The sequence below is a fragment of the Candoia aspera genome, chromosome 5, assembly GCF_035149785.1.
Source record: "Candoia aspera isolate rCanAsp1 chromosome 5, rCanAsp1.hap2, whole genome shotgun sequence".
NCBI classification, from domain to species: Eukaryota; Metazoa; Chordata; class Lepidosauria; order Squamata; family Boidae; genus Candoia; species Candoia aspera.
The window spans coordinates 101,248,117-101,275,539 of NC_086157.1; the positions used below are offsets into that span (position 1 = coordinate 101,248,117).

The 27,423-nt window shown below is 37.3% G+C and overlaps 1 protein-coding gene across 8 annotated transcripts in view; it reads right to left on the reverse strand.

Moving 5' to 3' along the window:
• Positions 1-5,640: 5,640 nt before the first annotated feature.
• YAP1 (Yes1 associated transcriptional regulator) overlaps positions 5,641-27,423 on the reverse strand; it is a 97,535-nt gene continuing 75,752 nt past the window's right edge. For 2 of the 8 annotated variants that reach the window (XM_063305852.1, XM_063305857.1), the window contains 5 exons: positions 26,627-26,823; positions 24,651-24,698; positions 11,982-12,109; positions 10,376-10,488; positions 5,641-9,242 (listed from right to left, as the gene is read on the reverse strand). In XM_063305852.1, coding sequence (XP_063161922.1) covers positions 9,004-9,242; positions 10,376-10,488; positions 11,982-12,109; positions 24,651-24,698; positions 26,627-26,823 — 725 coding nt within the window. In that variant the 3' untranslated portion in view covers positions 5,641-9,003. The remainder of the gene's footprint in view (positions 9,243-10,375; positions 10,489-11,981; positions 12,110-24,650; positions 24,699-26,626; positions 26,824-27,423) is intronic. The other 6 variants (XM_063305853.1, XM_063305858.1, XM_063305856.1 and 3 more) reach the window with 3 other exon arrangements.

Genomic DNA, 27,423 nt, shown 5'->3' on the forward strand with positions numbered 1-27,423 from the left:
GGGTTTGGCAGAATTCTGCTGGAGAGTAACACTGGAATACTACCAGAAATGGCCACATTCAGAGAGGAATCATTTCTACACAGAGAGAAAGGCAGTCCCATCATCCAAATGTAGAAGGAATTATCATCATCCACCTCTTATGCAGAGAAAGCCAATCCCTTTCTTCTCATGCAGAAGCTGGGGGAAGACAACTCTTCTTCCTTATGAAAGAGGAATATGTAGTTCAGCCAGAATGAAGGACTTAGGAATATGAACCTGATTTCTTTCAGTTTTCCAGGACTGTTGTTTATTCGTTTAGTCGCTTCCGACTCTTCGTGACTTCATGGACCAGCCCACGCCAGAGCTTCCTGTCGGTTTCCAGGACTGAAGAGATAATATTAATCGAACCACTTCTTCTTTATAGAGACACCTAGTTTGTGCCTGTTATTTGTTATCCTCCCACCAGCAGCCACCAACAGCTAGGAGCAAGAACAAGAAAATTCTTAATATGAAATGGCAGAGATCAGGAGGTAATTACTTAGGTTCACGTAACATGCTTAACTCAGTTCCCATAATACACTGAACCCTAAACTAACCAAGCAGGCTGGGTTGAGACAAGCAAGCCACTTCCCCAAAACTCTAACCAAGGTTAAACCCTAATCACCGTTAGCATATATCTGCCATTAAGATTGTCCTACAAAAATAACTACTTTGTATATCACACAAGAATAACACTCTTTGTATATCTTTGTATGCAAACTCCATCCTTCTATATATATGCTATGTAGGATAGGGTCATCCAAAGTCATTATATTCTGAATGCTGCTTCCTGCTGAAACCAAATTCAAAGGTTTCCAAAGTTCAGAGCTAAAAATTTGGCTGGATATCTTCGTTTTTTCACTTATAGCAAAACGTTTGAGGTTGCTAAGAACAGATGAACCATACCCAGTTCAGCAAGTTAAGAATGGTCTGTCACAGACGGTATTCGTGCAATTATATTTTATTCTTTGGGATACACAGGGATCCCCTGATTTATAATTTGAGAAATTGCCATATCCAATAGAAATTACTCCAAAAATAGTCCAATCTGATTTAATGCTAAATACGGATTCAGGAAAGTGAGTTTTATTTTCCTCTAAACTAGCATGGAAAAAGCAAATTGTATCACAACAAGAGGATGGTGCTTGCAGGCAAACTAGAATGTTCAGAGAAGATGAAGCATGCCAAATTTTATACATGCTGATGGAAGAGGTTTGAGCTGTATCGTTTTTCTTCTTATTCCTGCCATGTTTAGAGATAGAATAGGATTAGGATTAGTAGCCTCTACTCCAGTGTGACGGCACAAGATGGGAAAAAGAATTTCTGCCCTGCAAATGAATGAGAACATTGCTTCTAAAACAAACTTACAAAAGTGCTTCTAATAACATCTTACAGAATTGATAGTGTTCATGAAAACTCATCTGAAAGGTACACTTGTGCACATAATCTAATTGCAGGACCTAGGCTGGGCATCTTTGAATTGCCCACAGCAAAGTTGGCTAGGACCTTCTTCATTTCCTTTCCTGATTGGACTATAAGCAGCAGCTGCATGTTTATCTAAGCCCTGCAAATGGGTGTGTAGTCTACAGACTAAGGCCTTAGGAAGGGCAGATTTTCAAGTTAGTCCTCATTACAAGCTAACAAAAACAAATGTCACCCTGAACTAGGGTGTTTTGATTATTAGTCGTGCAATTGGTTGATAGTTTTGTTACTCTTGTTACATTTTCAAGTGATTTAGCTCTTTCCTCCAGTCAACTAAACACCCCTCTTAATAAATCAAGGCGAGGACACAGAGTTCAGAATATGACAAGATGAATGAACTGCATGCTATTGCCACAGGCATGTTCGTTTTTCATTCATGCACGCGCGCGCAAGATTACTTAATATGAAATGACCGCTGTAAAAAAAAAAAGGCAGTATCTTGAAACAGGAAAAGATTTAATGTTAACATCCAGTTTAATGTGCTGTCCAGAGTTGTTGTGTACGAGATGGGCGGCAGAGAAATTGGATAAATAAATAAACAAACATCTCTCTTTAGCTAGGCTGAATCATTTTATAATTTGGGCAGAACAATTCCTTTTATAGTTTTTGTATATTTTGTATAGTTCTGTATAATTCAACATTTACGAGCATGAACATTTTAAAATTAAAAACCACCTTGAATAGTCACTGAAATTAGAAAAATCAAAATCAGTAAAGGAATTGAGAGAGGTGGGACCTTAACTGTGCAGTTGTGATTGCCATCTTGACTTTTGTGATCCTTTTGCAGATGCCCCTGAGCACCATGGACTTCAAGGGTAAGCACCAGTTAAGGATTTGACTGTTACATGCATTTGTGCACAGCAGTAAGCATATTGCCATTCTGTGGTGGAATCAAAATGCTACAACATGAAAACTTTTTAATGCTTAGAAAATGTGTGGAATGACCATTAAGGGTAAGAAAAATGGTTTTAGGTCTCAAATATAGACAAATGAACAGCCAAATGCCCATTCTTAGCTATGGCTGTAAACCAGAAAGCTTAGTGTTTCAAACAGCACTGTGTGGTTTTAATAAGTCACACATTTTCTCAGCCCCAGTCTTCTATCTGCAATATGCAGCAATAATGCTGGCCTACTCTAGAAGGCTGTTAGTTCAAGTCTTTGTCAAGTGCTTTAACTGTCTGAAATGCAGTGTATGAATGTTTATTAAGAAAAGCAACAAAATTAAACTGATCTCCAGTGAAGTAGACATTTCTGCCCTTTTCATTTTCAGATTTTCTTCTGTGAACATGAAACCTAAAAAGCTACTGTACTGTATTGTTTGTAAGACTTAAACACACATTCCAAGTATCTATTGCACTCTCACACAAGTGTCTTGCTTTTGTTCCTCAGAAGCAATAACCTTGCCAAGAAAACTGCAGGGATTAGTCCAGGCAATCGTCAGGAGTCAACACTGACTCGAAGACACACACACAGACACACACAAACCACCACCCTTTTTATAGCTGCAGAAATGTGCTGATGGGTAACATAAAGGCTTCCTTGAGTCGTGCTAGGTGGACGTGGACAGGTCACTGTAATTTTCTTTGGCAACAATATGTAAGTGATTTGCTACTGCTTTCCTTGAGAATTTATTTCCCTGAGTCCCCAGCCTTGTTTACAGTTCTGGGATTTCCCGTTAACCTCCTGTCCAAGTACTAACCAGGTCCAAACCTGTTTAGTGTTATTTTTTTCCCTAAATCAGCTAAGGTCAGTTAAGTGCTGTCACATACACTGCTGGAATGATTCCCACAAAGCTATTGCAATAGATGAAAAGCTCCACCACCCTATAACAACACATGTATATTATACATAAGCAATGAACGACAATACCTTGTATTCACTGAATTGAATGACTAGGCTGATGGGTTTTGAACAAGAAATCTGATTTCCTTGTTTATGGAGAATACACCCAGTTCCAGAATTACTTCCACTGGAACACATCATCAAGATGCTTCATTGTTTCAGTATACCCAAATATCACATGGTTTACTTGGATGTAAAAATCAGGTCTAAAATGTCTTTGCACATAAAACACCATTTGGGGATTTGGAGCTAGGTAACCAAAGGTTTGGCTATCAATTCACCTGCTGTTTCAAGTAATTTTTGCAAGAGAGATTTCTCACCTGTATACAACAAACAACACTGAATCACTTGTTTAATTAAGACAGAGATTTCAAGTACTTTTTATTGTGCATTATTATGCTTTTATGCTCTCTGCTAAAAGTGAGGTGTACTACGGATACGACTCTCTCAAAAGTGAAGGAAGGTCAAACCACATCTTATTACTTTCCCTGACCTGGAAAGCATCAGAATAAAACTACTTGGTGCACGAGAACTAATCTTCACAACACCTGATGCAAGCCTTTTAGGCTTCTTCTGGAACAGAGGTCTAGATTCAGTTCCAAAGATGACTATCAAATTTACTAGGAGATTTTGACCAGCCAAACTTACTTCAGAGAGGTCTTGTGTGGAAAACTGAGGTGGGGGTGGGAACCGGCACTATGCTTTGAGAGTTACTTAGGAAAGGAGGAATATTGAGATAACAAATAAATGGAAACAAATATATTGAGATACAAATGTAGGTATTTGTAGGTGTACAGGCCAGAAGAACAATAAACACATTACATGAATGATGTGCTTAATAACACACAACTTAAAACAGTAAATTTTCTGCTGCTGTTGCTCAATTAATGCGGCAACCTTTCTGATGGTACGTCCTGTGAAAAGTTTGCCTTAATAGCAAAAATAAGCCCCCTTCCCCTCCAAATATTCTGTGTTGTTTTTATTGTGTGTAGCTCTACAATAGCTATTAATGTACTCCATGTCATAAGGATTTGAATACATTGTGCAACTCACAGCTAATGTATGTTCATCATGACACCATGAAGATCACCCAGAAGCTTCAACTGGTCCAGGATACAACGGTGTGCACAGTTCTGGATTCCCTGCAGTTTGCCTGTTACACCACTGTTGCGTAAGCTGCATAAGCTCCTGCTTCTTTCTGAGTGCAATTCAAGGTTCTGGTTATCACCTTTAAAGCCTCGCATGGCACAGGATTGTATAATTTGAGGGGCAGATCAGATCAGTTGGGCGTGTTCCAGGTCCCCTCTATTAAACCATGTCATCTGGCAGGACCTAGGAGGCAAGTCGTCCCCCATAGTGGTGCCTACCTTATGAGACACTTTCCTCCCTGGGATCCAGAGGGCACCTACCCGCCTGGCCTTCTGGAAATCCATTAAGACCCGGATCTTCCCCTACATTGGGCCAGGATGGGAGCTGAGCCCAGCACATGTTATGGCACCTTGGTTGTGCAAAATAGTTTTATTTAAGCTATCCAGAGTTATGTTGCATAAATGGGTAGCCACATCAATCAAATCTATCTATCTATCTATCTGGTATAAGTGGACAGCATCAAATCTATCTCTATCTTGTAAAAATGGGCAGCCACAACAAATACCTTTTTTTTTTCTTTCTTGTATAAATGGGCGGTCACATCAAATCTATCTATTACAGAAAGTTTCCCCTCTGAAAAGTAACACAAAATTGGTTCCTAAGGTAACAGATTTGCCCATTCTTTCCAGCTTCTCTGCCTAAATTCACCTGTGAAACTTAATGTGCTGCATTAACACTGGATCATACACTGGATTAGGAATATTAGATACATAAAAAATACTTTAGAATATGTTATTTAAGCCTGTGTGCGCAAAATCAAATTTATTATTGTGATTTAAGATCAGCGTATCAAAAACAAAAAACAAACCCCAAAAGATAAAATTAATAAAATTAGAGGTATGAGTCTAGACCAGTGTTTCCCAGCCTCAGCAACTTTAAGACGTGTGGATTTCAACTCTCTGAATTCCCCAGCCAGCATGCTGGCTGGAGAATTCTGGAAGTTGAAGTCTACGTACTGAGGTTGCTGAGGTTGAGAAACCTTGGTGTAACGGACTCTATAACAATCAGTATTCATGTTTTTGAGTAAATGTCTAAAGAACCATTCCTCAAGTACAAAGTCAACTCATCAGATTATGGGTGCAAATTTGCTTATATTAGTGTTATCTTAGCAATAGGATGCGTTTAATATTAAAAAATAAAACGAACACATTGTAAGCACAAAGTATATATTTATATCATGTAAAACAAAAAAGCAGTGAAAAAAATGTATTACATAAAAGAAAATAATGTAACAGAATTTACTAGGATATCTAACAGAGGCATGCTCTTACACCTAAAGAAAATATAACATTTATAGCCATATATATTTGAAAGTTGTGTTTCAGAGTTCTCTAACAGAAAACATTTTAAAATATAGAGGTTTTTTACCCTAAAGAAACAAGTGTCACTTTAGACAGACGTACAAACCCACCTCTTGTATAAAAAGTATCTCCCCCCATGATTGCAAGTGAAGTCATTTTAATATGGATTTTACACATGTGCAAAAGATAGGGTACCATTAATTGCTCTCAATCTTGCATTGCTTGAGCTCCAACACTGATTGGTACAACTTTAATCCACATGATTTATTGAAACAGTATATTTTTCAAAGCATGTTGCCAAACATACACAAGAATTCATAAGCTTTCAATGCATTCTGAACACACTGTATTTAAAAAAATATCTAGAAGCCATAAAGTTAGGACAGTAATCTGTTTAAATATATACACCAATCAATACAAAATACTACCTATAACACTTTTTTCTTTTGCATTTCAACACCCCAAAAAGGGTAAGCCACTTTGTCAAATGATAGAGCTGAATAAAAACTTGTAATAGCATCTAGTTTGTTTTGTTTTTCTTCTGCCAACAGTACAGATGATTGCTAAGGCACATTTCCCATCTACTAAAGAGGCTTAAAAAGTAAATAGAGTTAAGCACTGCACAGACAGCTTAGTGTTAAGAGAAATTCAAGAATTCTGAGTTTTTATATAAGTACTCCTCTAGCAGTGCTACTTAAATATAGTGTGAGCTGTGTAGTGTAGTGTAGTGTACAACAACAAGGGAAAATTGGAAAAAAATGTTCCAACTTTAAAGCTGTAACCAAGTAAAGCAAACAAAAAACTATTTCTGGATACAGGAATCAGGAGTTCCTATTTGATAGTCAGATAGGTGCACATGGTCCTCCTGTATACGAAAAAAACCAAGCAAACACAAATGCGAGAACTCCGAATTTCTCACCTTTTCTCCCATTTGGAACACTATTTGAACCTATTTATATTTAGTTTCAGTTGGCTTTCAAGTATTTCTCGGAAAGGGTGGGGAAGTAAAAAACAGGAGAATCCTCTTAATGGGACTGAGAATCTGCTCATATGACCCCATTCACATGTTAACTGACTTGGAAGCTAATATGGCATTGCAGAAGAAAAAGAATTCATTAAGCTGTGGCTTACTGGCATACACAAAACTCAAGGCTGCAACTGTTAACTTCATCCTCACATCAACTAGAAAGGGACAAATAATTGGTGAAACCCAGCATTACACTTCTAGACTTCTTTCCCATATGCCCACAAAATCTCTTCCAGAAAAGCAGATCTCTTTAGAGCAGATTTTGAGGGTGAATAGGGGGCGCACGAGGGAGGGGGCATTTCTGCTTCACAATACATCAAGTGGAAATAACTTTCACCAACTTGAGCAAAGAATTGGATTCCATCCAACATTTTAGTATGTCCTAGGTCTGAAAATTATATACTAAATTTCAGGTTTAAACTTTCCTTGATGGTTATAAACTCTTGCAAATAAAGACAACAAATTAATGGGAATGTTGACAGACCTTTAAGGCGCTTATTGGTGCCAATGCATTTAAAGGAAAAACAAAAAGGCTTCATAGCTTATATTGCAACATGGGCATTTTGTTCATTTAAAATACTCTTTGGAAAGTATCACAATTCCTACAAACAACTTTGAGGATAATGCTTTCCTGCTAAAAGTAAAGTTATCAATATGTACTCACTCCTTGACTTCAGTGCTAATCACTACAGCTAAAATACATGGCCAACTACATGCTCATGTTGCCATCTACCACATATCTTTACAGTCTTCTAAATGCACCATGGACTTATTTCTCAGTATGCTTTTGATAAGTTTCACTTTAGTGTTCCCATTGCTAATATTGTAAACTCACATGACAGTGCAGACAGTATCATGAAACTATGTACAGGAAAGCATCAGTTTTTATCCATTAGGGACACTTGATTCTCAAGCCACCAATTTCATCAAAATTAAAAAGGTCTCCAAACAATGGCAAGAGCTGTCCTTTGATGAAAACAGTGTAATATTTGCTGTGTTCAAAACTCGGGGTAAAAGGCATACAGTTGGCCATTCTTAAATGGCAATGTTAAAAATACTTCAAAAGCTCCTTCCAAAATAAGTGAAACTAACATTCAAATAAGTAATTTAGGCAAAGGATTCTGTGAGAAGAGGAAGTTTCTCTGAATTCTGGGTAGAGGGGTGAAACTTAAGCCAATGGTTCTTTAATCTAATGGATACATTCAAAGCTAACTTTTTAAAAGCTGTAAGCAAAACATAGAACTACTGATATTAACTGGCTATACTAGTTTAGTATAAAAAACCCATTCAGACTTAAATAAGACTAGATGAAGTCAGGAAATTTAGATTTCACTATTTAAAAATATTAAAACAAAAACAATCAATACACACAACAGAACCAAAAAAGTTCCTTTTCTAATCTACTGCTATAATTAAAAATAGATCTAAAATTTGGAAAACAAGCTAAAGTTAAAAGGCAACAATCAAGATCCATGATTTTTGTATAATAGGATTTGCTTATGATGCTGTAAAGTGTGAGCAAACTAATTGAGGGAATTAAGAAGCTGCTGCCAGTGGGCACAATCCAACAGCCATCCTTGGCATATATCTTTTATTCAGTTCAATATAGATCAAGCAGCATGAAGAACTATACCCAACACTAAAATGTCTGATGGTTTGTGCCCAACAATAAAACATGTTATGCCTTATTTCCAAATCAGTACTGACTTTTCCCCCCATCAGGTACATCATTTTTGGCTTGCTGGACCAGTTATGTAATTTTTTTGCCAACACAAAAGCTTAAGCTCCATAACATCCATAGTCAAAGAAAAGGACATGCAAACAGAAAGCAGGGCAAAAGGAATGGTAGACATTATCCAAAAACATAGCTGGTCTCTCTCTCTCTCAACTTTCCCATCCTTTCCCTCTCCATTAACACCAAGCTGAACAGTAGTTGCAACAGAAAAAAAAACTGAATTCTTCAGAGTCAACTGTGAAAGAGGTCAGCGGTATAACAGCAGCGATTGGACAAAAAAGAACAAAACATTGGATCAACAAAATCTGAAGTATTTTGTTCATTTACATGTTTTCCTCTCTGATCATAAGCCAAGAAGCCTTTGCGATATAGGCTTGTTCTCAACAAAAGGTACATGTCTTATCTCCTTAGATCCTTCAAAGATTTCAAATTCCATCTCCCTGAGGCCCCTATAACCAGGTAAGAAAGCTTTCTTTATCTAGCTTGGTGGCTGCCAACACAGACTCCATGTCATTAAGGATATCGGAGCTCAAAGCTTCTTGTAGGCTTGGCATCAGTTCCTCTCCTTCTATATTCATTGCATCACCTTCCAGCGTTCCAAGGTCCACATTAGTCCCTGGAATGGCTTCAAGGTAGTCTGGAAAACGGTTCTGATGGGAGGGGATGGTGCTTTGGTTGATAGTGTCACCTAGACACAAAATGAATGCAAAGCAGGGCATCAAACATATATATTTAACTGGTGCAAAACATTTATTTGACTCTGTAAATACCTGTCATTTGAAGCCACCACCCCGCCACCCTGTGGAGCAGCAGCTATACATCTTATGCTCAGGACATATAATCATAGAGAGTGCCCACTGAAGCCTCCCTTTGAAGAAAGGGAGGCATCAACTGATAGTAAGAACAACTGCCACTTCATTATCTCCATTTGTATTTACACCTGCCCCCCCCACCCCAATCCATTCTGAGGTAACTGTAACAACTGTTGCTCAAGGAAGAGAAAATGAGAGCACAAAGTGTCTTTTCTGAAACTGCCAGCAGCTCACAATAAACAAGTCCATCTGCCCTGAAAGGAGGGTTATCAACTTAAAACTAAAAATCAGTACCTCTGCTTGTTTTTATCCATCCCTCTCTTTTAGCATCATGTCATTTAGATTGCAAAACAGAAAGAGGGATTGTCTTACGACTGATCTTTGTAAGATACTCTGGAAGCCTTTTCCAGATTAAGATAAAAATAAAAATAAATAAAATAAAAATGATATAAAAGGATTAAATAAACATTATAAGCTGCACAATTTCAGTCAGAATAACTTTCAATGGTGCTTGTTGTTGTCAGTGTGAAGGAAAATATGGCACCTTAAGAACTGAAAGCCACTGGGAGGGGCTGGAGAACTTCTGCAGCAAAGGCAGTAAATTAGGAAATAGTTCAGATTTGCAGCTCAAAAATATCCAGGCCATTTTAAACCATCATCGTGAACTTCCCAGATTCAGGAAAGTATTGAGCATACAGTTGAAGACGACATAATATTGTTGTTAAAAGGACTACAAATCCAAAGCAAAGTATTTTTTTTTCGCTTTACAAACGAAGTATTTTACAGAAATAAAGATTCAGGCAGAAGTCTGTAAGACATATAGTTTAATTCTCTGTTCACTGAGGAAACTGATGCCAAGGGTGCCTTCCTGTCTCTGGACAATAAGTTCCACTGTCTCACCAATAACCCTCAAATGTCATCTATTCTACTAACCCACCCACTTTACTGCTAGTTAAAGAAGAGACAAGAAGCAGCAACCAGACTGCGACTGGAAGGAACTGAATCGCACCTGTATCCATTTCATCGACACTATTGAGGAAGTCATCCGGAGTTCTGGGAACACTGTAACTGCTCATGCTGAGGCCACTGTCTGTGCTCTCATCTCTGGAGTGGTATGTCCCACTGCAAGGGAAAGGTAATGTTGTTTTAAGTTACTGTTGGAAAGAGAAGCCAGCATTAATCATCAAAAGGGTTCATTGTCACCAGTCAGGGCTGAATTATGTTCTCCTTGTAAAATTACACATTAAAAAAATAAATGCCCGAGAAGGAGAATTCTCTGAATGCTCAATTCTGCAGTGTCTCAATTCCCACAATGCCGCTGCAGCATGTGGCATCCATTCCCAACGCCATAAAGCTTGCCCATGGCCTTGACTATTCTTAGCCGCCACCACTCAAACCCAGTGGTTCTCAAACTCTGTGATGCCACAATCTCCTAAAATGGCAACATGACTGTATGTGATCTTCAATAAATAAAATTAATAATTTCACAGGGGTTAGTAGTAATAGAGTTCCACGAGGGCAATGCTTTTTAAAAAGTTGGCCGTGCCTTATAAGCTGCTCATGACTTCTTGAGAGTCCCAACCGAAATATGTCTCTAATCTGTATTTGCTGTCTGTAACCTGCTTATAGTCAATTGGTTGACTGAAGCAGTGTAGAATTTGCATAAATAAATAAACCAAATTGCAATTTAATCTGCGCACTGTTATGCTACTGACTATCCCAAATCTAACAGCACTAAAAAATACACAGGGGCTCCAGGTGTAGTCAGAGTTTAGTTATGGTGGTCACAGCCCTTGAAGTTAAGATTTTGTATGACTACCAACTGAGAAAATTTTGAAAATAGTATTTATATGACAGCGGGGCAACGAGGAATGCTTGTCTGCCCTTGAGAAATGACGCATTCCATTAAAAATAGTAATTTTCTTCTGTGCTTATGACTTACGTTTGAAAAATATGAATCAAGCCCTCGGCTGAAACAATATCCAAATAACTAACAGCTAAGTACACCTATCGGCATTCCTTTCAGTTGTTTGTGTGTACTGATATTCCGTTTTTAACCTTATCTGTGCAATAATGAGGGCTAGAAACATTAAATATGCAACACTGTTAACCAGAAACCAGAGGCTGCATAAATTAATGCCAGAAAAAAATTAGCCTACTTGCTTTGTAATACAATATGTTCAGTCTTATCACTGTTTCCTGTGTCAGTGCTATAAAGGATAAAAATAGAAGCAGGAATGCTGCAAACTCCTCTAAGAGAGCCCCATAGCAGATTCACTGCTAGCTTTCGAAAAGCTTTTCTGAGCCAGTCATTTTAAATGGCTGTGCATCAACTGACTTGTACCTGGGCGAACATGTTATGACTCGGAAGACAACCCTTTCCTACAAGTCTGAACAGTTGACTTCCAGAGGAGACAGCTCTTAATCTTCAGCCTTTTTTTTTTTTTTTTTTTTGAAGGGAAGTAAACTGGACTTGCCCTTCAAGGAAAGATCTATTTACATCTGTGGTTCTTGGAAGAGACCAATGTTCCAAGCAGATGATTAGAGAAACCAAACAGAATTTGAAGATCATTAGCTTTGGTGAAATGAACTGACTTGTAGCTACTGCCACTAACCTGTTAAGAAAGGGATCTGAGCTATTTGTGGTCATCGTTCTCAGTTCTTGGGACATTCCAGGAGAGGACACTCGATTCTGGGAGCCGTCTTGATCCATACTGGGAAGCTGACTGCGGAGAGCCAATTCCTGCCAATTAAGAAATGACTGTATTCATAATTCACATTCTAGTTGAATGTTCATTTGCCACATTGAAGGAAGATAGTATTTGTTTGGTGCAAAGCTATGTGATATCAAAAGGTATGACCAGTCTCTTACCAGTTATTAGTGAATACTAGTCATGGCATTTTATATGCTACCTCTAATATCAGTCACATATGTATACCTCTGAATACCAGCTGCTGGGAAAATTAAGTGGGAAAGTACTGTACTAATGAGTTCATCCCCTACCTCTGAACTTCCCAAGAAGCATCTGGCTGGCAGATGTGGGAACAGAATGATGAACTAGGCAAGTCTTCGATCAGAGCCAGCCGAACTCTTCTTATAGCCTTATTACTCCACTTTCATCCACTTACTCCACTTTTGTATCATCTGGACGCCTTTTTTATAAATACACACTCTTTATTGGGGTTTAGCGAAAAATAAATAACTTGAGAAACGGCTCAAGTGGTGAAGCTGGAGAGAAAGTAGATCAAGGCATCTGGAGGGAAAAGAACCTGAGGCCTAACAGGAAGGAGGGACAAGTCAAAGACAATGGTAATAGGCTATACACCTTGCCAGGAAGCAGAATTTGAGGGGAAAAAAAGAACAGAGGAAGGAGGAGGTATTTCAGCTCTTATGAAGTTAAAAAGGGATTTGCTCTGCTGGTTTTTGCTGGTTTAAGTGATGGGAAGGGCCAGTTTAAGTGATGGGAAGGGCCCTGACAGATTGCCAAAGTTCTGCCACTAGAAACACAGGAAGTTACCTGGTGCTGTCAGCAGCTTTACAAATGGGGACATGCACAAGCAGGTTCAATGGGGATTGTGAGACACCATCCTTCAAGGGCTCCCCAAATATTACTCACCTTGAGTCTTAATAAATGTTAACATGGCTCTTAACTTACACACAATAACATGAAGGAGAAATTAATTCACCATTTTCAATAAGGTCCTCATGAAATTAACGTTTTCAGGATAAAAGGTAACACTGGATAGAAATGATACACGTTCTGTTTTAAATGCAGCTGAATAAAAAAGATTTCCTAATAATGAAATTAACGTACAGTAAATGAAATTCTCTGCAACTAGTACAAGGCTTTGAAACCTGATATTTCCATTCATTAATCAAAAGGACACTGGAAAGATTCAGATTTCAGTTGAAATCTTACAAATTATGTATTGTTCAAATACAAAATCTGAAAAAAATCTGTCTTGTCTGATAACTTATTTCTTTGTTACTTAAAAAAAAGTCGAACTTTTCTAATGGGCATTAGGAAAATTAAGATTTAACATTCTTTGTTAGTACACAATTCTTAACTTTGGATATTATAAAACAAGCCAAAACAATTCATCAAATCCACAGAGAAGCTACTATAAAGATGAAGCTAGGTTCTTGAATACTGTCCAACTGCACTTTGAATGCTATTTTTTAAGAATCAGAAGTTTACAAAACTTACTGCTAATCTTGAAATATGTAACCGTTAACTGGGCTTTTTTTTAAAGTAAGCTTATTTTAACATTTTCTATCCTTGAAATGTCAAAATCTTGTATTTTGCAGTAATGTTAATATTTTACAGGGCCAAATCCATAGACTTCAGGAAAGATTAGTTATTAAATCAGCAAATATTTGGCAGTGGAAACTACTGCAATAGGATAATGCTGGAAAGCAGTCTAGATTCAAACACAGTATCAGTTGAAGAACACTGCACAATCCCAAACACTATTACTAACATAATTATTAAATAATTATATGTGTTTGTAACAATTGTTTCTAGGCCATACCCATATATTCATTTCAACTGAATGTAAATTCCATTAAGCCTTCTAATGCATGTTCTCCAATTTGTATGCATTTAATTTCAGTAATTTTTTCATACCACTAAAGTTTTCAGAGTTATTGTAGGTTGATGAACCCATTTTCCACAATTATCATACAAAAATATTTTTATTTCTAGTGTTCCAGTGTTCTTTTTTAATACTGAATTTATACTATATCACAATATAGTATGGTTTGCTGAAGAGAAACCAATTGGTTGGCTTCACATAACATGCTAAGTTATAAACCATGCTTTACATACCTTAGTGGCTGAGTTCACACAATATTCTCATCAAAAACAAAGTAACCACAGAATGGCTTAGTGAAATATATAAATCCAGCCAATAACTCCTGCCATCTTTAAATTACTGTTGCATATAATGGATAATTTACATTACCACTGACCTAGAGCCAAGATTAACCATTAACATGACAGCTTTCCAATATTGCTTGTTTTTTACTTATTCTATTTTTTACCAACTCTATCAACCTGAGATACCCAACATTAGAAATGATAAACAAAAGATCTATTAAGTATATGCCAGTAATGTATTTAAGCTATGTTCATTTCCATAAATATAACATGTGTCATGAAGGTTCAGATTCCGATACCATGACGATAATGACAACAATGTACTGGCACAACATTATTTATTTGGCATACATTTTCTGGAGTATAAAAAAGTTGTAGATTAAAATAAAGAACTATGTGAAAAAAGGAGTATTTGGAAAAAGAGAAATCTCTATAAATTAAAAGTAATACAGTATCTTTATTAAAAAAAAAAGAGGTTAATAGCTCCATAAAAACATGAAAACAGTAGTTTACCAGATAAGGAATCAAAACTAAAACTGAAAACATTTTTATGGTGCAACACCTTTTCTCAGTACCTGAAGACCTGGCTCTTCCTTCAGGCCCTGAGCCAGGATATTATGTGAGCTGCCAGAATGTATCAATATATGTTTTGTGAATTATTGCACCTGATGCTATCAGTGTTCAGTTTGTTGGCTTTCTATTACTGATTATTTTTTGTTTTTGACATTGTTAGCTGCCCATAGTTTCTTGGTGAGTGGGTGGCCATGTCGACTGAATAAACAAACAAGCCCAAGTTTTAAACTACCAAGGGTATGTTTCCATTTTTGTTAATTTTTACTTTTTTCATTTCAGTATAGACTTTAGCCTTTATTATTACCAATCAGGAGCAAGTAAGTATAAAAGAATACAGTTACCAGATATGAATGGAATCTTCCAAATGACTTTAAACAAAACTACAGAAGACTCATAGTTTCCACAGGCTAAAGAATATTTAGATTCAAGCCAAAATAAATCTATTAGACTGTTGGCCCCTTATTTTTAGATACTTTTCCAGGCATTGACACCACTCTAGTCTTGGTGTTCCAGAGGCCCTGAAAATGACCAAACAGGTGTTGCATAGACACATTTGGATTTCAGGACCTGACTGCAAACGAACATGGCCAAAATATTACGAGTGGAGTTGAGGAAGGCGAAGCTGAAACAGTTACAAAAACAGACTTCCGAAGGACAGCCTGGGACTGGCAAGATTGCAGTCCTCAAATCACTGTGCAATTGATACAATTTCAAGATATCTTTGGGCAAGTTTACTTCTGTTTATTTATAGTTATTGACTAGCGCTTTAGCTCACTAATCTGCTTAGTTTTGTTTTATAAAAAGAACCTGTGATCTCACATGAATTTGCAGCCTTGACATTGCACTGATTATACAAGTGAGCAACTCATAGGAATAATTAAAAAACAAGTTAATCACTGGTATATCATCAGAACCAACTTTCTCTACAATGGTTTCATTGCTGGAGTGAGTGCTAAGAACTTTTCACTAGCTTATACACTGTAGCAATCAGATTATTGCTTCTAGTAGGCTGAAAAGCACACTCTCAGTGTTACGAACAACCATATTAAGTCTCTTGCCTTAAAACAGGAGTGTACAATCCACCATCATTTGGGGATAGCAAAACTTAAGATCACCAAATGAAAAATTTAATTTCAGTTTAAGATTCTAGTCCTCTGGAATCCAAGGAGACTAAAATACTGCTGGCTTCTACCAGTCTGATATTAAATATTTAATAAAATAAATAAAATTTATTGTCCAGAATCCTACCTTAAACTTTCAGAAGCTATAAGAGGTTACAAACAAAAATAACCAATTGTCCAAGCATGTAAATGTGATAACAATTAAGATTACATGACAGATTATTGTTCATTCCCTTGCATAAGAGTCAGCAACTTTTATAAGTAATGATTTAAAGGATATATTTTAATTAGGTAAGAAAAGATAAAATCTCCAAGTCAAACTCAACTATTGGTGACTTGATAGGCATGTCCATGTACTTTTCTTGTCAGCAATATGGAATTGGTTTGCCACTGCCATTTTCTGGGATATTTTTAATTCCCCAGTCTTGCCTATAGCCCTAGAGGTTCTTGATCCTACATCCAAGTACTAAATTAATCTAATCCAGTTAGCTTTTTGAAATCAGCCAAGATCAGACAGAAGTTACCTCCTGAGCACTTGCAGTATTTCCTGAGTCCCCTCCCAACATTTGTCCTACTCACATAAATGGGCTACTTGTTGATTCTGAAGTAACATGAGACAGCAATAATGTCTGCACCAGCACTTAGTTTCACACTTTGTAGATATTTAATTGGACCAGCCATCTTGCCTTGAAGCTACAACAGGACCTTTATTCATGCCTTAACAAGTTCTTGTTTATTTTTTTTTTTAAGTTTGTTTAAATCAGATTCTGTATGGCCTACTATAAAACTTCTAAAATCAACTCTTCAGTATTCAGTTACAGTACTTAGTATTCAAGCAATCCCTTCCATCAGTCCTGAACAGTCTACAAACAGCACCGCAATGCGGAATTAGTAGTATGTGCTTTTGAGGTCTGGCAAAACTTTGAGCCACACTGGGAGAAGATGGAACATCACAAACAGACTTGTGATCATACACACTTTTATTAAAAACATTAATATATATTGTGCCAGGAAATTCAACACAGATGAGCTCAGTCTTGCACTGAAATCTTAAGAGAGCACACAGCCTCACTGTTCACAACAGCATAGTGTTGTTAACACAGTGAGTTTAATAAAGAAGAATTTAGGTTTCTGGTGCATCAAATAATTCCAGTACTATGATGTTAATGATATATAAACTGATCTCAAAAGCAGCACAGTGCAAATTAGCAGCATTTTCCACAAATGGTTCATTTTTAAAAAAAAATAAAATCCAAGAATATCACAAAGAAGTCCACCATACTGATCCCCAGGTTATTTTCACTAACCAGTTAAAGATTATAAACTATCTCAACTATTTCAAACTATCAGTTTAACATCAAAACAAATCAGCTATTTAAGATAAATTGCCACATCCAGAAAGGCCTTTCCTGAGTTATGTATTACACCAACTAATATGGTAGAGTCCTTTGCAGACTGTAACCTTCATAGACATTTCAGAATGCATTTTTAAATAGTCTTCCAGGCTTATAAACCTGTATCTAGCAAGCTACTGCATTCACAAGGAACCTAATCCCTTTAAAATTTAAGTTTTATACATTTTTATAAAATTTACATTGTGAAGTAACACAATATTTAGAACTTAAACAATAGAACTGTCCTAAGAATATAATGTAATGGATTAAATCTTAGAGATTCTCCATAATAACTGTATCTGTAGCTTCAATAACCTTATATTTATGAATTATGTCCAAGTTGTTCCAAAATGCAGACTGTATTGATTTATTTGGATGGATGGATGGATGATAAAGTGAGTTCAAGGCATCTTACATGGCATGCTTCCCTCATTTTACCTTCACAAGGACAACCTTGGATTGACAAAGTATTTGCCAAAATTTATACATCACCTTTGTGGCTGAATGGGGACTTGTTTATTTATTTATTTATTTTTCAAATTTCCATCACCACCCATCTCCCCCGAGAAGGGGACTCTGGGTGGTTTACAATCAAAATAGGCACTTAGTCCTGTGCCTAATCAGTCCAAATCTAACATCTTAGCCAGTGGAAACAAAAGACCAGATAAAATATGGATCCTTCAAGCAGAATTTTTTCTTTCTGTGGTAACATTATTAAGCTTTGCCTACTAAGCAACAGAGCCCACTAAGGCCTCCCAGAAAAGGAAATGGGGCTGAGTGGCTAAAACTTGTTCATTGCTGTAGTGGAGTCAAATAATAAAGCTTAAAATACATATTTGTAGTGTCATATTATGGCCTGTTTGTTTCAAGGTTCAAATCAAAAGCCATTTCTAACAATCCAGGCAGGTCATGAAAATATAGGAATGTGTTAATTGAAGTCAGTCCTGCTTTACAACTTGGTAGTTGTATAATCTTTAGACCTATCTGTGGATTTTTTCTTTTTCATATAAACTGACAGAACATAGAGAGTATACATGTGTGTGTGTTGTGAGTGGGTGAGAGAGATTGTGTTTCCAAGATTATTCACTGAAATTTACAGAAATCTTGATAGTTTTCATTTGATAAATGAAAATCTCCAGAACTAGAAACAGATGAGCTGCTTTATACTTAATCCTTTCCTGGTGTGCTAATTATGCACAGGCAGCAAATTTCCATATCACTTAAAAATGTTAGCCCACACCTAACAAGGTACAGTCCAAGAAGGATTCTAGAATGGAGTTTGCTGAATTCATAATGCCCTTGAGCCTGGGCACTCAAATTCCTCTACATATAATAGCAGAATAGTATGCTTCAACATGTTCTGTGGCAGAGCTGCACAAAAAGTTGCAGCAGAGATCACCTGGAGCTGTAAGGCAAGCAAATAAAAAAGAAAAAAAGGAAAGAAGCCCACAGTGAATGCCCGATCAGAATAAAAAATAACAAAAGAAAGCAAAATGTATCCAAGCCAATGTGGAAAACAATCCTTTCAATTGTGTGTTTGTGTGTTGCACATTCAAAACCTGGAAAACGTATCTAATCATTTTTAGTTTTCAGCTGAGTTGCTGAAGCCATTGCATGATGTTAATACTTTTCTGCTGAACCTTTTAAAACATTTGTATTCAATTATTATTAAGAATCCTAGAATTACTCCAGAACCAGTAATTCAGTTTATGTTCTGTTCAGTTCAGGAATCTAGTCTCTCTTTCAACACATCTCCTAGTTAACTAGTTCCACTTCTGAAGTTTTTCTAACTTATCATGATAGAAATAAAAGTCAAACCTATATTTCAGGGCAGAGTTTTTAAAACTGGCTTTGGACTGCCTGGGAATATCATAAGCAAGTTAAGGGGGGAGGGGTTACAGTTTTTAAAACATGATTATTCTGGTCTAGGCAAATGGGACTAAGTTTTAACAGAACCCCTGATTTGCCTATAGCTATCAAAGCTCACGCTAGGCTTTGTTCTTGTGTTTGCTTATGCAAGCCTTAGTGGGCAGCTTGAGAATCCTTGTGATATATAGATTAAAATCTGAAATAGATTAGGTTGGCTCCCACCTTACTCATTTTTGGGGGAACCTATTAAAACTTGGTTTTTCCACAGAGCCCTGGAATAGATCAGTAATGGGGAAGCTTCCTACTATAGGTTGGATGTTGTCACTGTTTCTCAGGCTGCTGCTTCTCCATCTTGTTGGTAATGATTGTTGCTATTTTAATGCTGCACTCTGTATGTGTGTGACTATTGCTGTAAGCTGCTTTGAGCCTTGCTGGACTAAGTGGTGTGTGTGTGTATGTATATGTGCGTGCATGCATGCATGCATATATATATATATATCCGTTCAATTGTGTCAGATTCTTGAAGACTGCCTGGACAAATCCCTGCAGTTTTCTTGGCAAGGTTTTCCAGAAGTGGTTTGCCATTGCCTCCTTCTTAGGACTGAGAGAATGAGTGACGGCCCAAGGTCCCCCAGCTGGCTTTGTGCCTAAGGTGGGACTAGAACTCATGGTCTCCCGGTTTCTAGCCTGATGCCTTAACCACCACACCAAACTGGCTCTCATAAGTGGCATATAAACTATAGAAAATAAACTTATTAAAAATAGGTGGTACATTTATTTCTTGGCAGATATTAATCCCACTGAAATCATTGGTTTCACTCATGGGGGTGGGGTGGGGTCAAACAAATTCATTTATTTTAGGGTACTACAAGAACCTCTGTTCTAAGCTATTAACTATCCTACCCAATTTTTGTCAACTGCACATTTTATAAGTATTCTTCCCAAAGCTTCATCCAAGCCATTAATATAAAAGCTGAAGAGTACAGGATCCAGAATTTAATCTTTTGACATCCTACTAAATATCTCACTGCATTTAAAGGAGAACCACTAATAAGACATTTTTAAATATGATTTTGAGCAAGCTGTGCATCCACTTATTCATTAAAGCCAACCTTTAAATAGTATGCTAATCAGAATATCATGAGACGATTTGTCTAATGCTTTGCTGAAATCAAAATATATTACATCTACAGCATTTCTATAATTTAGGCATATCTATTGTGAAACTGATGTTCTTGGAAACATCAATATAGATCAGATAGGACTAGATGATATTTATTCTTTAAAAAATGGGAAGTGCTAATAACCTTTTCATTTCTTGACAGAAGCGTATTAATTTTGCAAGGATATTTGTCCCTTCTGAAAGGATAAAAGCTGCCAAAATTTCAGAATAGCAAGTATATGGGTCTTTGTGTGGTTGGGTGTGCATGCACACATGCACGTGCACGCACACATGCACGTGCACGCAAAGCCACTTTGGTTAAGGTGATGGACTAGGAGCAGAGAAACCTGAGTCAGATCCTGCCTTAAGTATGGAAGCTGGCTGGGTAACTTGGGGCCAGTCAGTCTCTCTAGACATAGAAAGAAGGCAATGGAAAATCACTGCTGAAAGTGTTGCCAAGAAAACTGCACTGACTTGTCTGTGTAGTTGCCGGGAGTCAAGACTGACTTGAAAGCAGAAACAAAAACAAACATAAAGGTAACATTTACAGACTGGACACCTAAAATATTCTAGCCATTTTTATATGATTACAGAGCTGCTGGAGGCATGAAATCTACATTTCAGAAAGGTTGATACAGGGACTAAAGATTTTATGAAGAGCTGAATGTTGCTTTATTCATTACCTGCTCAATTAGCACCAAAGTCACAAAAGTGCAATAGGACAGATATGGATGACGGATAGCAATTTCATAGCAAATACGCAATGGTCTACCGTTCCAAATATTAGCAAAGAACACTGCCCCCACCCCACCCCGCACTATGATAGAAAGGCTTAGGTTGAACAATACGCTGTAATTAAAAGCTAGAAGATAAAACACGCACCCTCTTTTCCCTTGACAATTTCCTTATACAAAAAGCTGTGTAATCACACTTCTGTACCCTCATGCATTGTTATCAAAACTTCAGAGGGATTTAAATAAGACCACCTTTGAAGATACTATTCAATGTTTCCAATGTTCAGTTCCCGTAAGACCAATTTGGTGTAAGATTCATCCTAGTCCGGTAACAGTCTTGCTTTAAACACAAAAGTCAAACAAAAGGAATTGAAATTCTGAGTCACATCAAAATGGACCCTCATGGTTTACTGAGATTAATATTTCTTTATTCTGCAGCATTTGAGTAATCTACATATGTAAAATATAGTTGATACTGAGGGCTTCTACTAAACAGGTAACATTTATACATAAACAAACTCAGTGGATTGAATGTTTTTTCTTACCAGAGTTATCTCCATATAGGGCTAGGAACGATTTTTCTTTGGCTGATAATTTTATACGTAAGCACGCTGTTGGGTAATGTTATTACCAAGAATACATTTTAATTTTGCATGTATGGCAAACTCATATTTTCTGCTAGGACTGGAGATAATCTATTACAGTTCTTTTTGCAACTGTGAGTCTCATGTTGTTTCAAGAACCTTTATTAGACAGACTCTAATTCCTTTTTTAAAAGTATATTGTATGAACACAATTATATGAATTCTAGCAATTGATGAAATTGACCTTTAGAGCCTCTAATAAACAGAAAAAGGCAGTAAGAAGACCTGTAGCCTGAAAACACATTTCAGTATATTTTCAAATACAAAATTATGAACAAATATGAATCACACTAGGAGGCAGCAACTACAATTAGTACAAGTAAGAATTGGAGTCACAAACAGAAGTAGTACTGAGAAAAACATAAGCATGAACACTCCAAGAAGTAAAAAAAAAATGGCCTAATAAAACCACCACCACCCCAAAAATAATTTATTTATTTATTAAAAAGATGTATAAGACCGCCCAACTCAAACAATATGACTCTGGGTAACGTACAGCATCAGAAACAAACAATCCCCCCACCATATAACATTAAACACATATAATTTATAAATATAAATGTTAAATATAAAATGGCAACCAAGGAACATAACAGAACAACTAATGGGACTCTCACACAACTGGCCTGGGGGAAGAGCCAGGTCTAAACAGCTTTCCAAAAGGTGTTAGGTGAGCAAAGTTGGGGCCTGTCATATCTCAGGGGGAGATCATTCCAGAGAACAGGAGCAATCACAGAAAAGGCACAGTTCCTAAGTCCCATAAGTTGACAACATTTAAAAGAAGGAACCTGGAGCATGCTCTCCCTTTGGGAGCATGTGGGGCAGGCAGATGATCTTGGAAGAAGGCGGTCCTGCAAGTAACCTGATCCCATTCCATCTAGGGCTTTCAAGATGATAACTACCACTCTGAATCTTACCCAGCAGTCTATTGGAAGCTATTGCAGCTTGTGGAGTAGTGATATTACATGGGCATAACAAGATGTGCTCATAAGTAATCACACTGCTGCATTCTAGGCCAACTGAAGCTTCCAGATGGTTTTCAAGGGCAACCACATGCAGAGTGGTTTTTAAAGTATGAGTCACCACGAGCACAGCCTCCCAGTCCAGGAATGGGCACAACTGGCACACAAGACACAGTTCTGCAATGGCCCTCTGGCCACAGCTGCCACCTGCTCTTCAAGTCCAGGATAACCCCCAAATTGCACACAGTATGAACAGGGTAGTGCCACCCCATCCAGAACCAAAGATGGAAACCTCCAACTCTTGGATCTGGGGAACTCAAAACCCATAGCCAGTCAGTCTTGGTGGGGTTGAGCTGCAACCTGTTCTTCCCCATCCAGACCCTCATAGCCTCCAGACAAGGGGACAATGATGTATAACTGGGTATCATCCACATATTGATGATTCCTTACCCCAAAACTATCAGTATAAATATGTGTTTATACTGAAGAAAAGTGACTGAAGAAAAGAAAAAATCAGGAAATGGGAAAAGACTGTCAGTTCAGAACTGCTCATTGAACAAGAATCTAATTATGGTCTATATTTGACAATTTATATTGACAAAGCAAATAAATGACAAGATACCAAAAACTTATACTGTAAGATACAACATTCTGATAAAAACTTGGGTGGTTACAGGTTTGTCACAAAATGACAAATTCTGTAGTTTCCAGATGAAACAAATGTGTCTGATTTCTGTTACCTAAATTTTTCTTTCAAACAGAATTTGATTGTTAAAATGGCATGGAATGAGCAAATTACAGTATTAAAGCCAGGCAATCATATATTAAAATGCCAACTATTTAGCTATTTCAACTTGTGTACAGCATGCAGAAAAATAAAACTTCGCTAATAAATGGAAAAAGTACAGCCATACACTGATTAAAACAAAGTTGGTTACTGGGATTTCTGTAATAATTAAAATATCACCATTGCATTAATTTTGCTAGCCTCTAAATACATTGCACTGGAATAATATGACAAATACAAAACCTAGTACGATATAAGGAGTAAGTACTGATTTTTAACCAAGATAATTGGTTCAGCTACAAATGAAGTCAATTGACCTTGGATAAATCATTAATGTTATCACTGAAGGCTTCTGAGAAGATAAAAAAGTGAGATTCTCCCAGAAATCTGACAGATGAAATGAAGCTTGCATGACACTATATTCCAACCCCAAAGCATTTTCATCAAAATTCTGCCATATAAAGTCCATTCCTAATATGGCCCAGTATAAGATTCAGTGTGTTACCCAGCAACTTAACTGGTGAAAATTGAATAAATAAATCATAGGGTGGCCATTACTGGATTTTTCTGAGGTACAGCAGTTTATTTAAATGTGACATATTTATTTGCACAGCAAATCTGAAAATGGGAATTGGCAGTTAATATCATATTTTTTCATCTTTATATAATGTTCAGCAGATTTGATAATTCCAGTTCTGGGCCTATTTTCTATAGTAGGGAAGTTTGCAGGATTGACTGTCAGGTTTTACTACAAAGAAAATGGTTGAGACAACTTAGTTCCTTAAAGCTGAAATAGAGACCTTGGCTTTGTAGGCCAGCCTATATGCTTTAGAAATGTGAAGTTATACAAGTCTAAGAGAGAACTGGAAAACCAAGCATCTTCTCTTGATCCCTGCGACCAGGAATGACAAATATGACCATACCATCTTGAAGCTGTTTGTGGGTATGTGTTGGGTAAGTGGGAGAACAGAGCAAGTGAAGATATCCTTTATTAAACTATCAGTTATTAAACATACCAAAAGCAAGCTTATGAGATACACATAGCTGCTTTTTAGGCATGCTGGGGTTATAAAATACAAATGTAACCCAAGCACCTTGCACAGCTTACCTAAGTCAAAAGAAAATGTTTCTTATTTTGCTGAAACATTTTGAGCCTACCTGACGTTTTGGAGAATTTGCTGTGCTCGGATTGATATTCCGCAACGCCTAAGAGTAAAAGAAATAAGATGGATAAACATTACTTTTTTGCGTCTTATGGTTGGGATGGGTAGGCTGACTTGACATACTCATCATCCTCTTAACCTTCTGAAGAAGCAAGTTCCTAAGACAGCCACAGATAAGGCGATTAAGAGATGACAAAAGGTTGCTGCATAATGGAACAAGACGCTTAGGAGTGCTTACAGAGCACAAGAACACATTTTGCTTAAACATACAAGGGACAAAAAGAAGGGGACATCGAGTAGTGGACACTGCCTGGCCTGAAGTTAGTCACCCTCTTGAGAAGTTATTGAAGAAAAGAAATCCAAAATTAGAAGCCTTTTCTAAAAGCATGCTGGCCTGGCGGCATTTGAATTTGTTTGAGTATTAATAGCAAAGCAGTTATAGCCAAAGTTCAGAAATTTCAGCTTAGGAAGCTGTTATTTTTAACTTGTCCAGAGGCAACTCATGATCATTATTTATAAATAAATAAATAAAGGAGACATATGATCCAGCTTACACGGAGTATTATTCCTTTAAATATTTCTTCAGTACAGAAGGCAGTTAGACTCTAGAACGAGGGCAGAAAAAGCAAGGAATGATGAAGCTTGAAGAAATGATCTCCAAGAATAAGGAACTACTGCTTGATGCAAGAACCACCACCCAAACAGCAAGGAAAAAGAGGTTTTAAAAAGATTCTCTGAAAGAGGTTAGGAAATCTGCGATACTCCACAACCTTCACAAAACATGATGCAAAGCACTGGAGACAAAGAGCTACTCAATCATTAGCAAAAGATCAGTAAGCAATGACCAAGAGCAAAGGTTTTAGAAAGTAAGCTTCACTGTCTCTTTGGGTTCATGCCTCCAGGGTTACAAAAAAAAAAAAAAAAGCAAAAGCAGCAAATCAGCTTACATTTAAATGTTCAGGAAAAAATATTTTTGAATATTAAAAGAACTAAATTAAACTGAAGTAAAAGAACTAAATTTAAACTGAAGTAAAAGACCTCGGTTAATCCATTTGAAAATTATGTTCCTGAGAATTACTTGTAACAACATAAACATTACCTAACATGGATGAATTTTCCCCTTTCATTTTCTCTCTTATGAAGCACACAGAGAAGCTGTTCAGAATGAGCGGCGTAATTAGCACATTCACATGCATTCTGCAAGAATCCACATCCATGGAAGAGGGCTTAGTAAAGTACTATGATGATAAGTTTCCTGAAATTCGTTAGTTTATGGAATTCACTTCCACAAGATCTGCTGATATAAACAGGCTTAGATGGCTTTTAAAAAGGTTTAGGTATATTCAGAGCATTGGTTCTTCAGTAACTTTTGGATTATGATACCTAAAGAGATAAATATTTCTATATTTCAATACTAGATGCTTGAGACAGGTAAAAGGACCAACATCCTTAGGCCTTGCTTGTCAACTTCCATAAGCCCCTGGTGACCGCTGACGGAAATGGAACAATGCACTCTGTCCTTAAAAACAAGGAACAGCTTTGTTTTTACAGGAAGGCTGAAGTTTAAATACTCTTCACAAACACAGCAAGACCAGATCCAATTCACACATGCCATCTATCATGAAAGCTGGAAAATTCAGTCAGATTAGCTCTGACCATGCAGAGCATTAATAAAGTTGCAGAGCTACTCAGCAAGTTGTCCACGCAGCAGAGTTATCAGCAATGAAAAGAGCACCATGCCAGAAACAGCCCAGCACCACAAACTGTCACATATCTCAAAGAAATATTCTGAAGGGATCAAAGAGTCTCATTTGTTGCTTGCCTGGGCAAGTTATATAAGGAAGAAAACATGAATGCTTATTTGCCACTTCCTCTATCTACTGATGCTTGCTAGAATTACAAGCTGAAAAGCACAATGCCGCTCATGCATATGCAACAGGTATTGTATTATAGTGGAAGTATGTTTCTAACCTGTGGCCTCACCTGCCGAAGCAGTTCTTGATGTTTCAGTCGCAACCTTTCTTTTTCCATCTGCAGCTGCTGCAGTCTTATCTGTTGCTGGTGATTGGAGTTGCCACCTCCCAGAACTCCACCAGGAGGACTTTGGGGGGCTAATGGTGGTGGTGGCTGTTTCACCGGAGCACTTTGGCTGATTCTCTGGTTCATAGCTGCAGAGGTAAACAACAGAGCAGGCATTTTAAAGCAGTTCTATCCCAAAGATCCAAAAGTTTGGAATATACATTCCTTAATGGATTTAATAAAGGGAGAATTAGGGCCAAGATATCATAGTTTCTCCAAGTTAAGTAACAGACATTGAAAACAGAGGAAGTGAGAAATCAGAAAACCAACAGAACAAGTATTCCTATTTGCAAGTATCAATATATCTTGTTTGTTTGTTTGTTTAAAAAAATTGTTAATGTTAACATGTGATGGAAAAGGGCAAATCTGTCCTGCCCATGTTTTTGGTTCACCAACACACATCAGAAATTTAAACCTGAAGGGATAATAGTGTTAAAAATCTCACAAGTTTCAGAAGAGTAGGGGAAGCAATGTTGTCTTGTTCTTTCTTCTAATAAAGACTATCCAGAGGTTGGAGGCAAGAGGAGATTACTGTTCTGGAGAAGGCAAAGCCAAATTCTTCCAAGGGATTAGAAGGATTGGGGGGGGGGAGGGGTCCTCCCATCTTAACTGAAGTGAACCCTCTCCTGTCAGCTCCACTACTCTTGAGGAATGCAATGCAATGGGGTCTCTCCCTGTGTGTCTCTGTA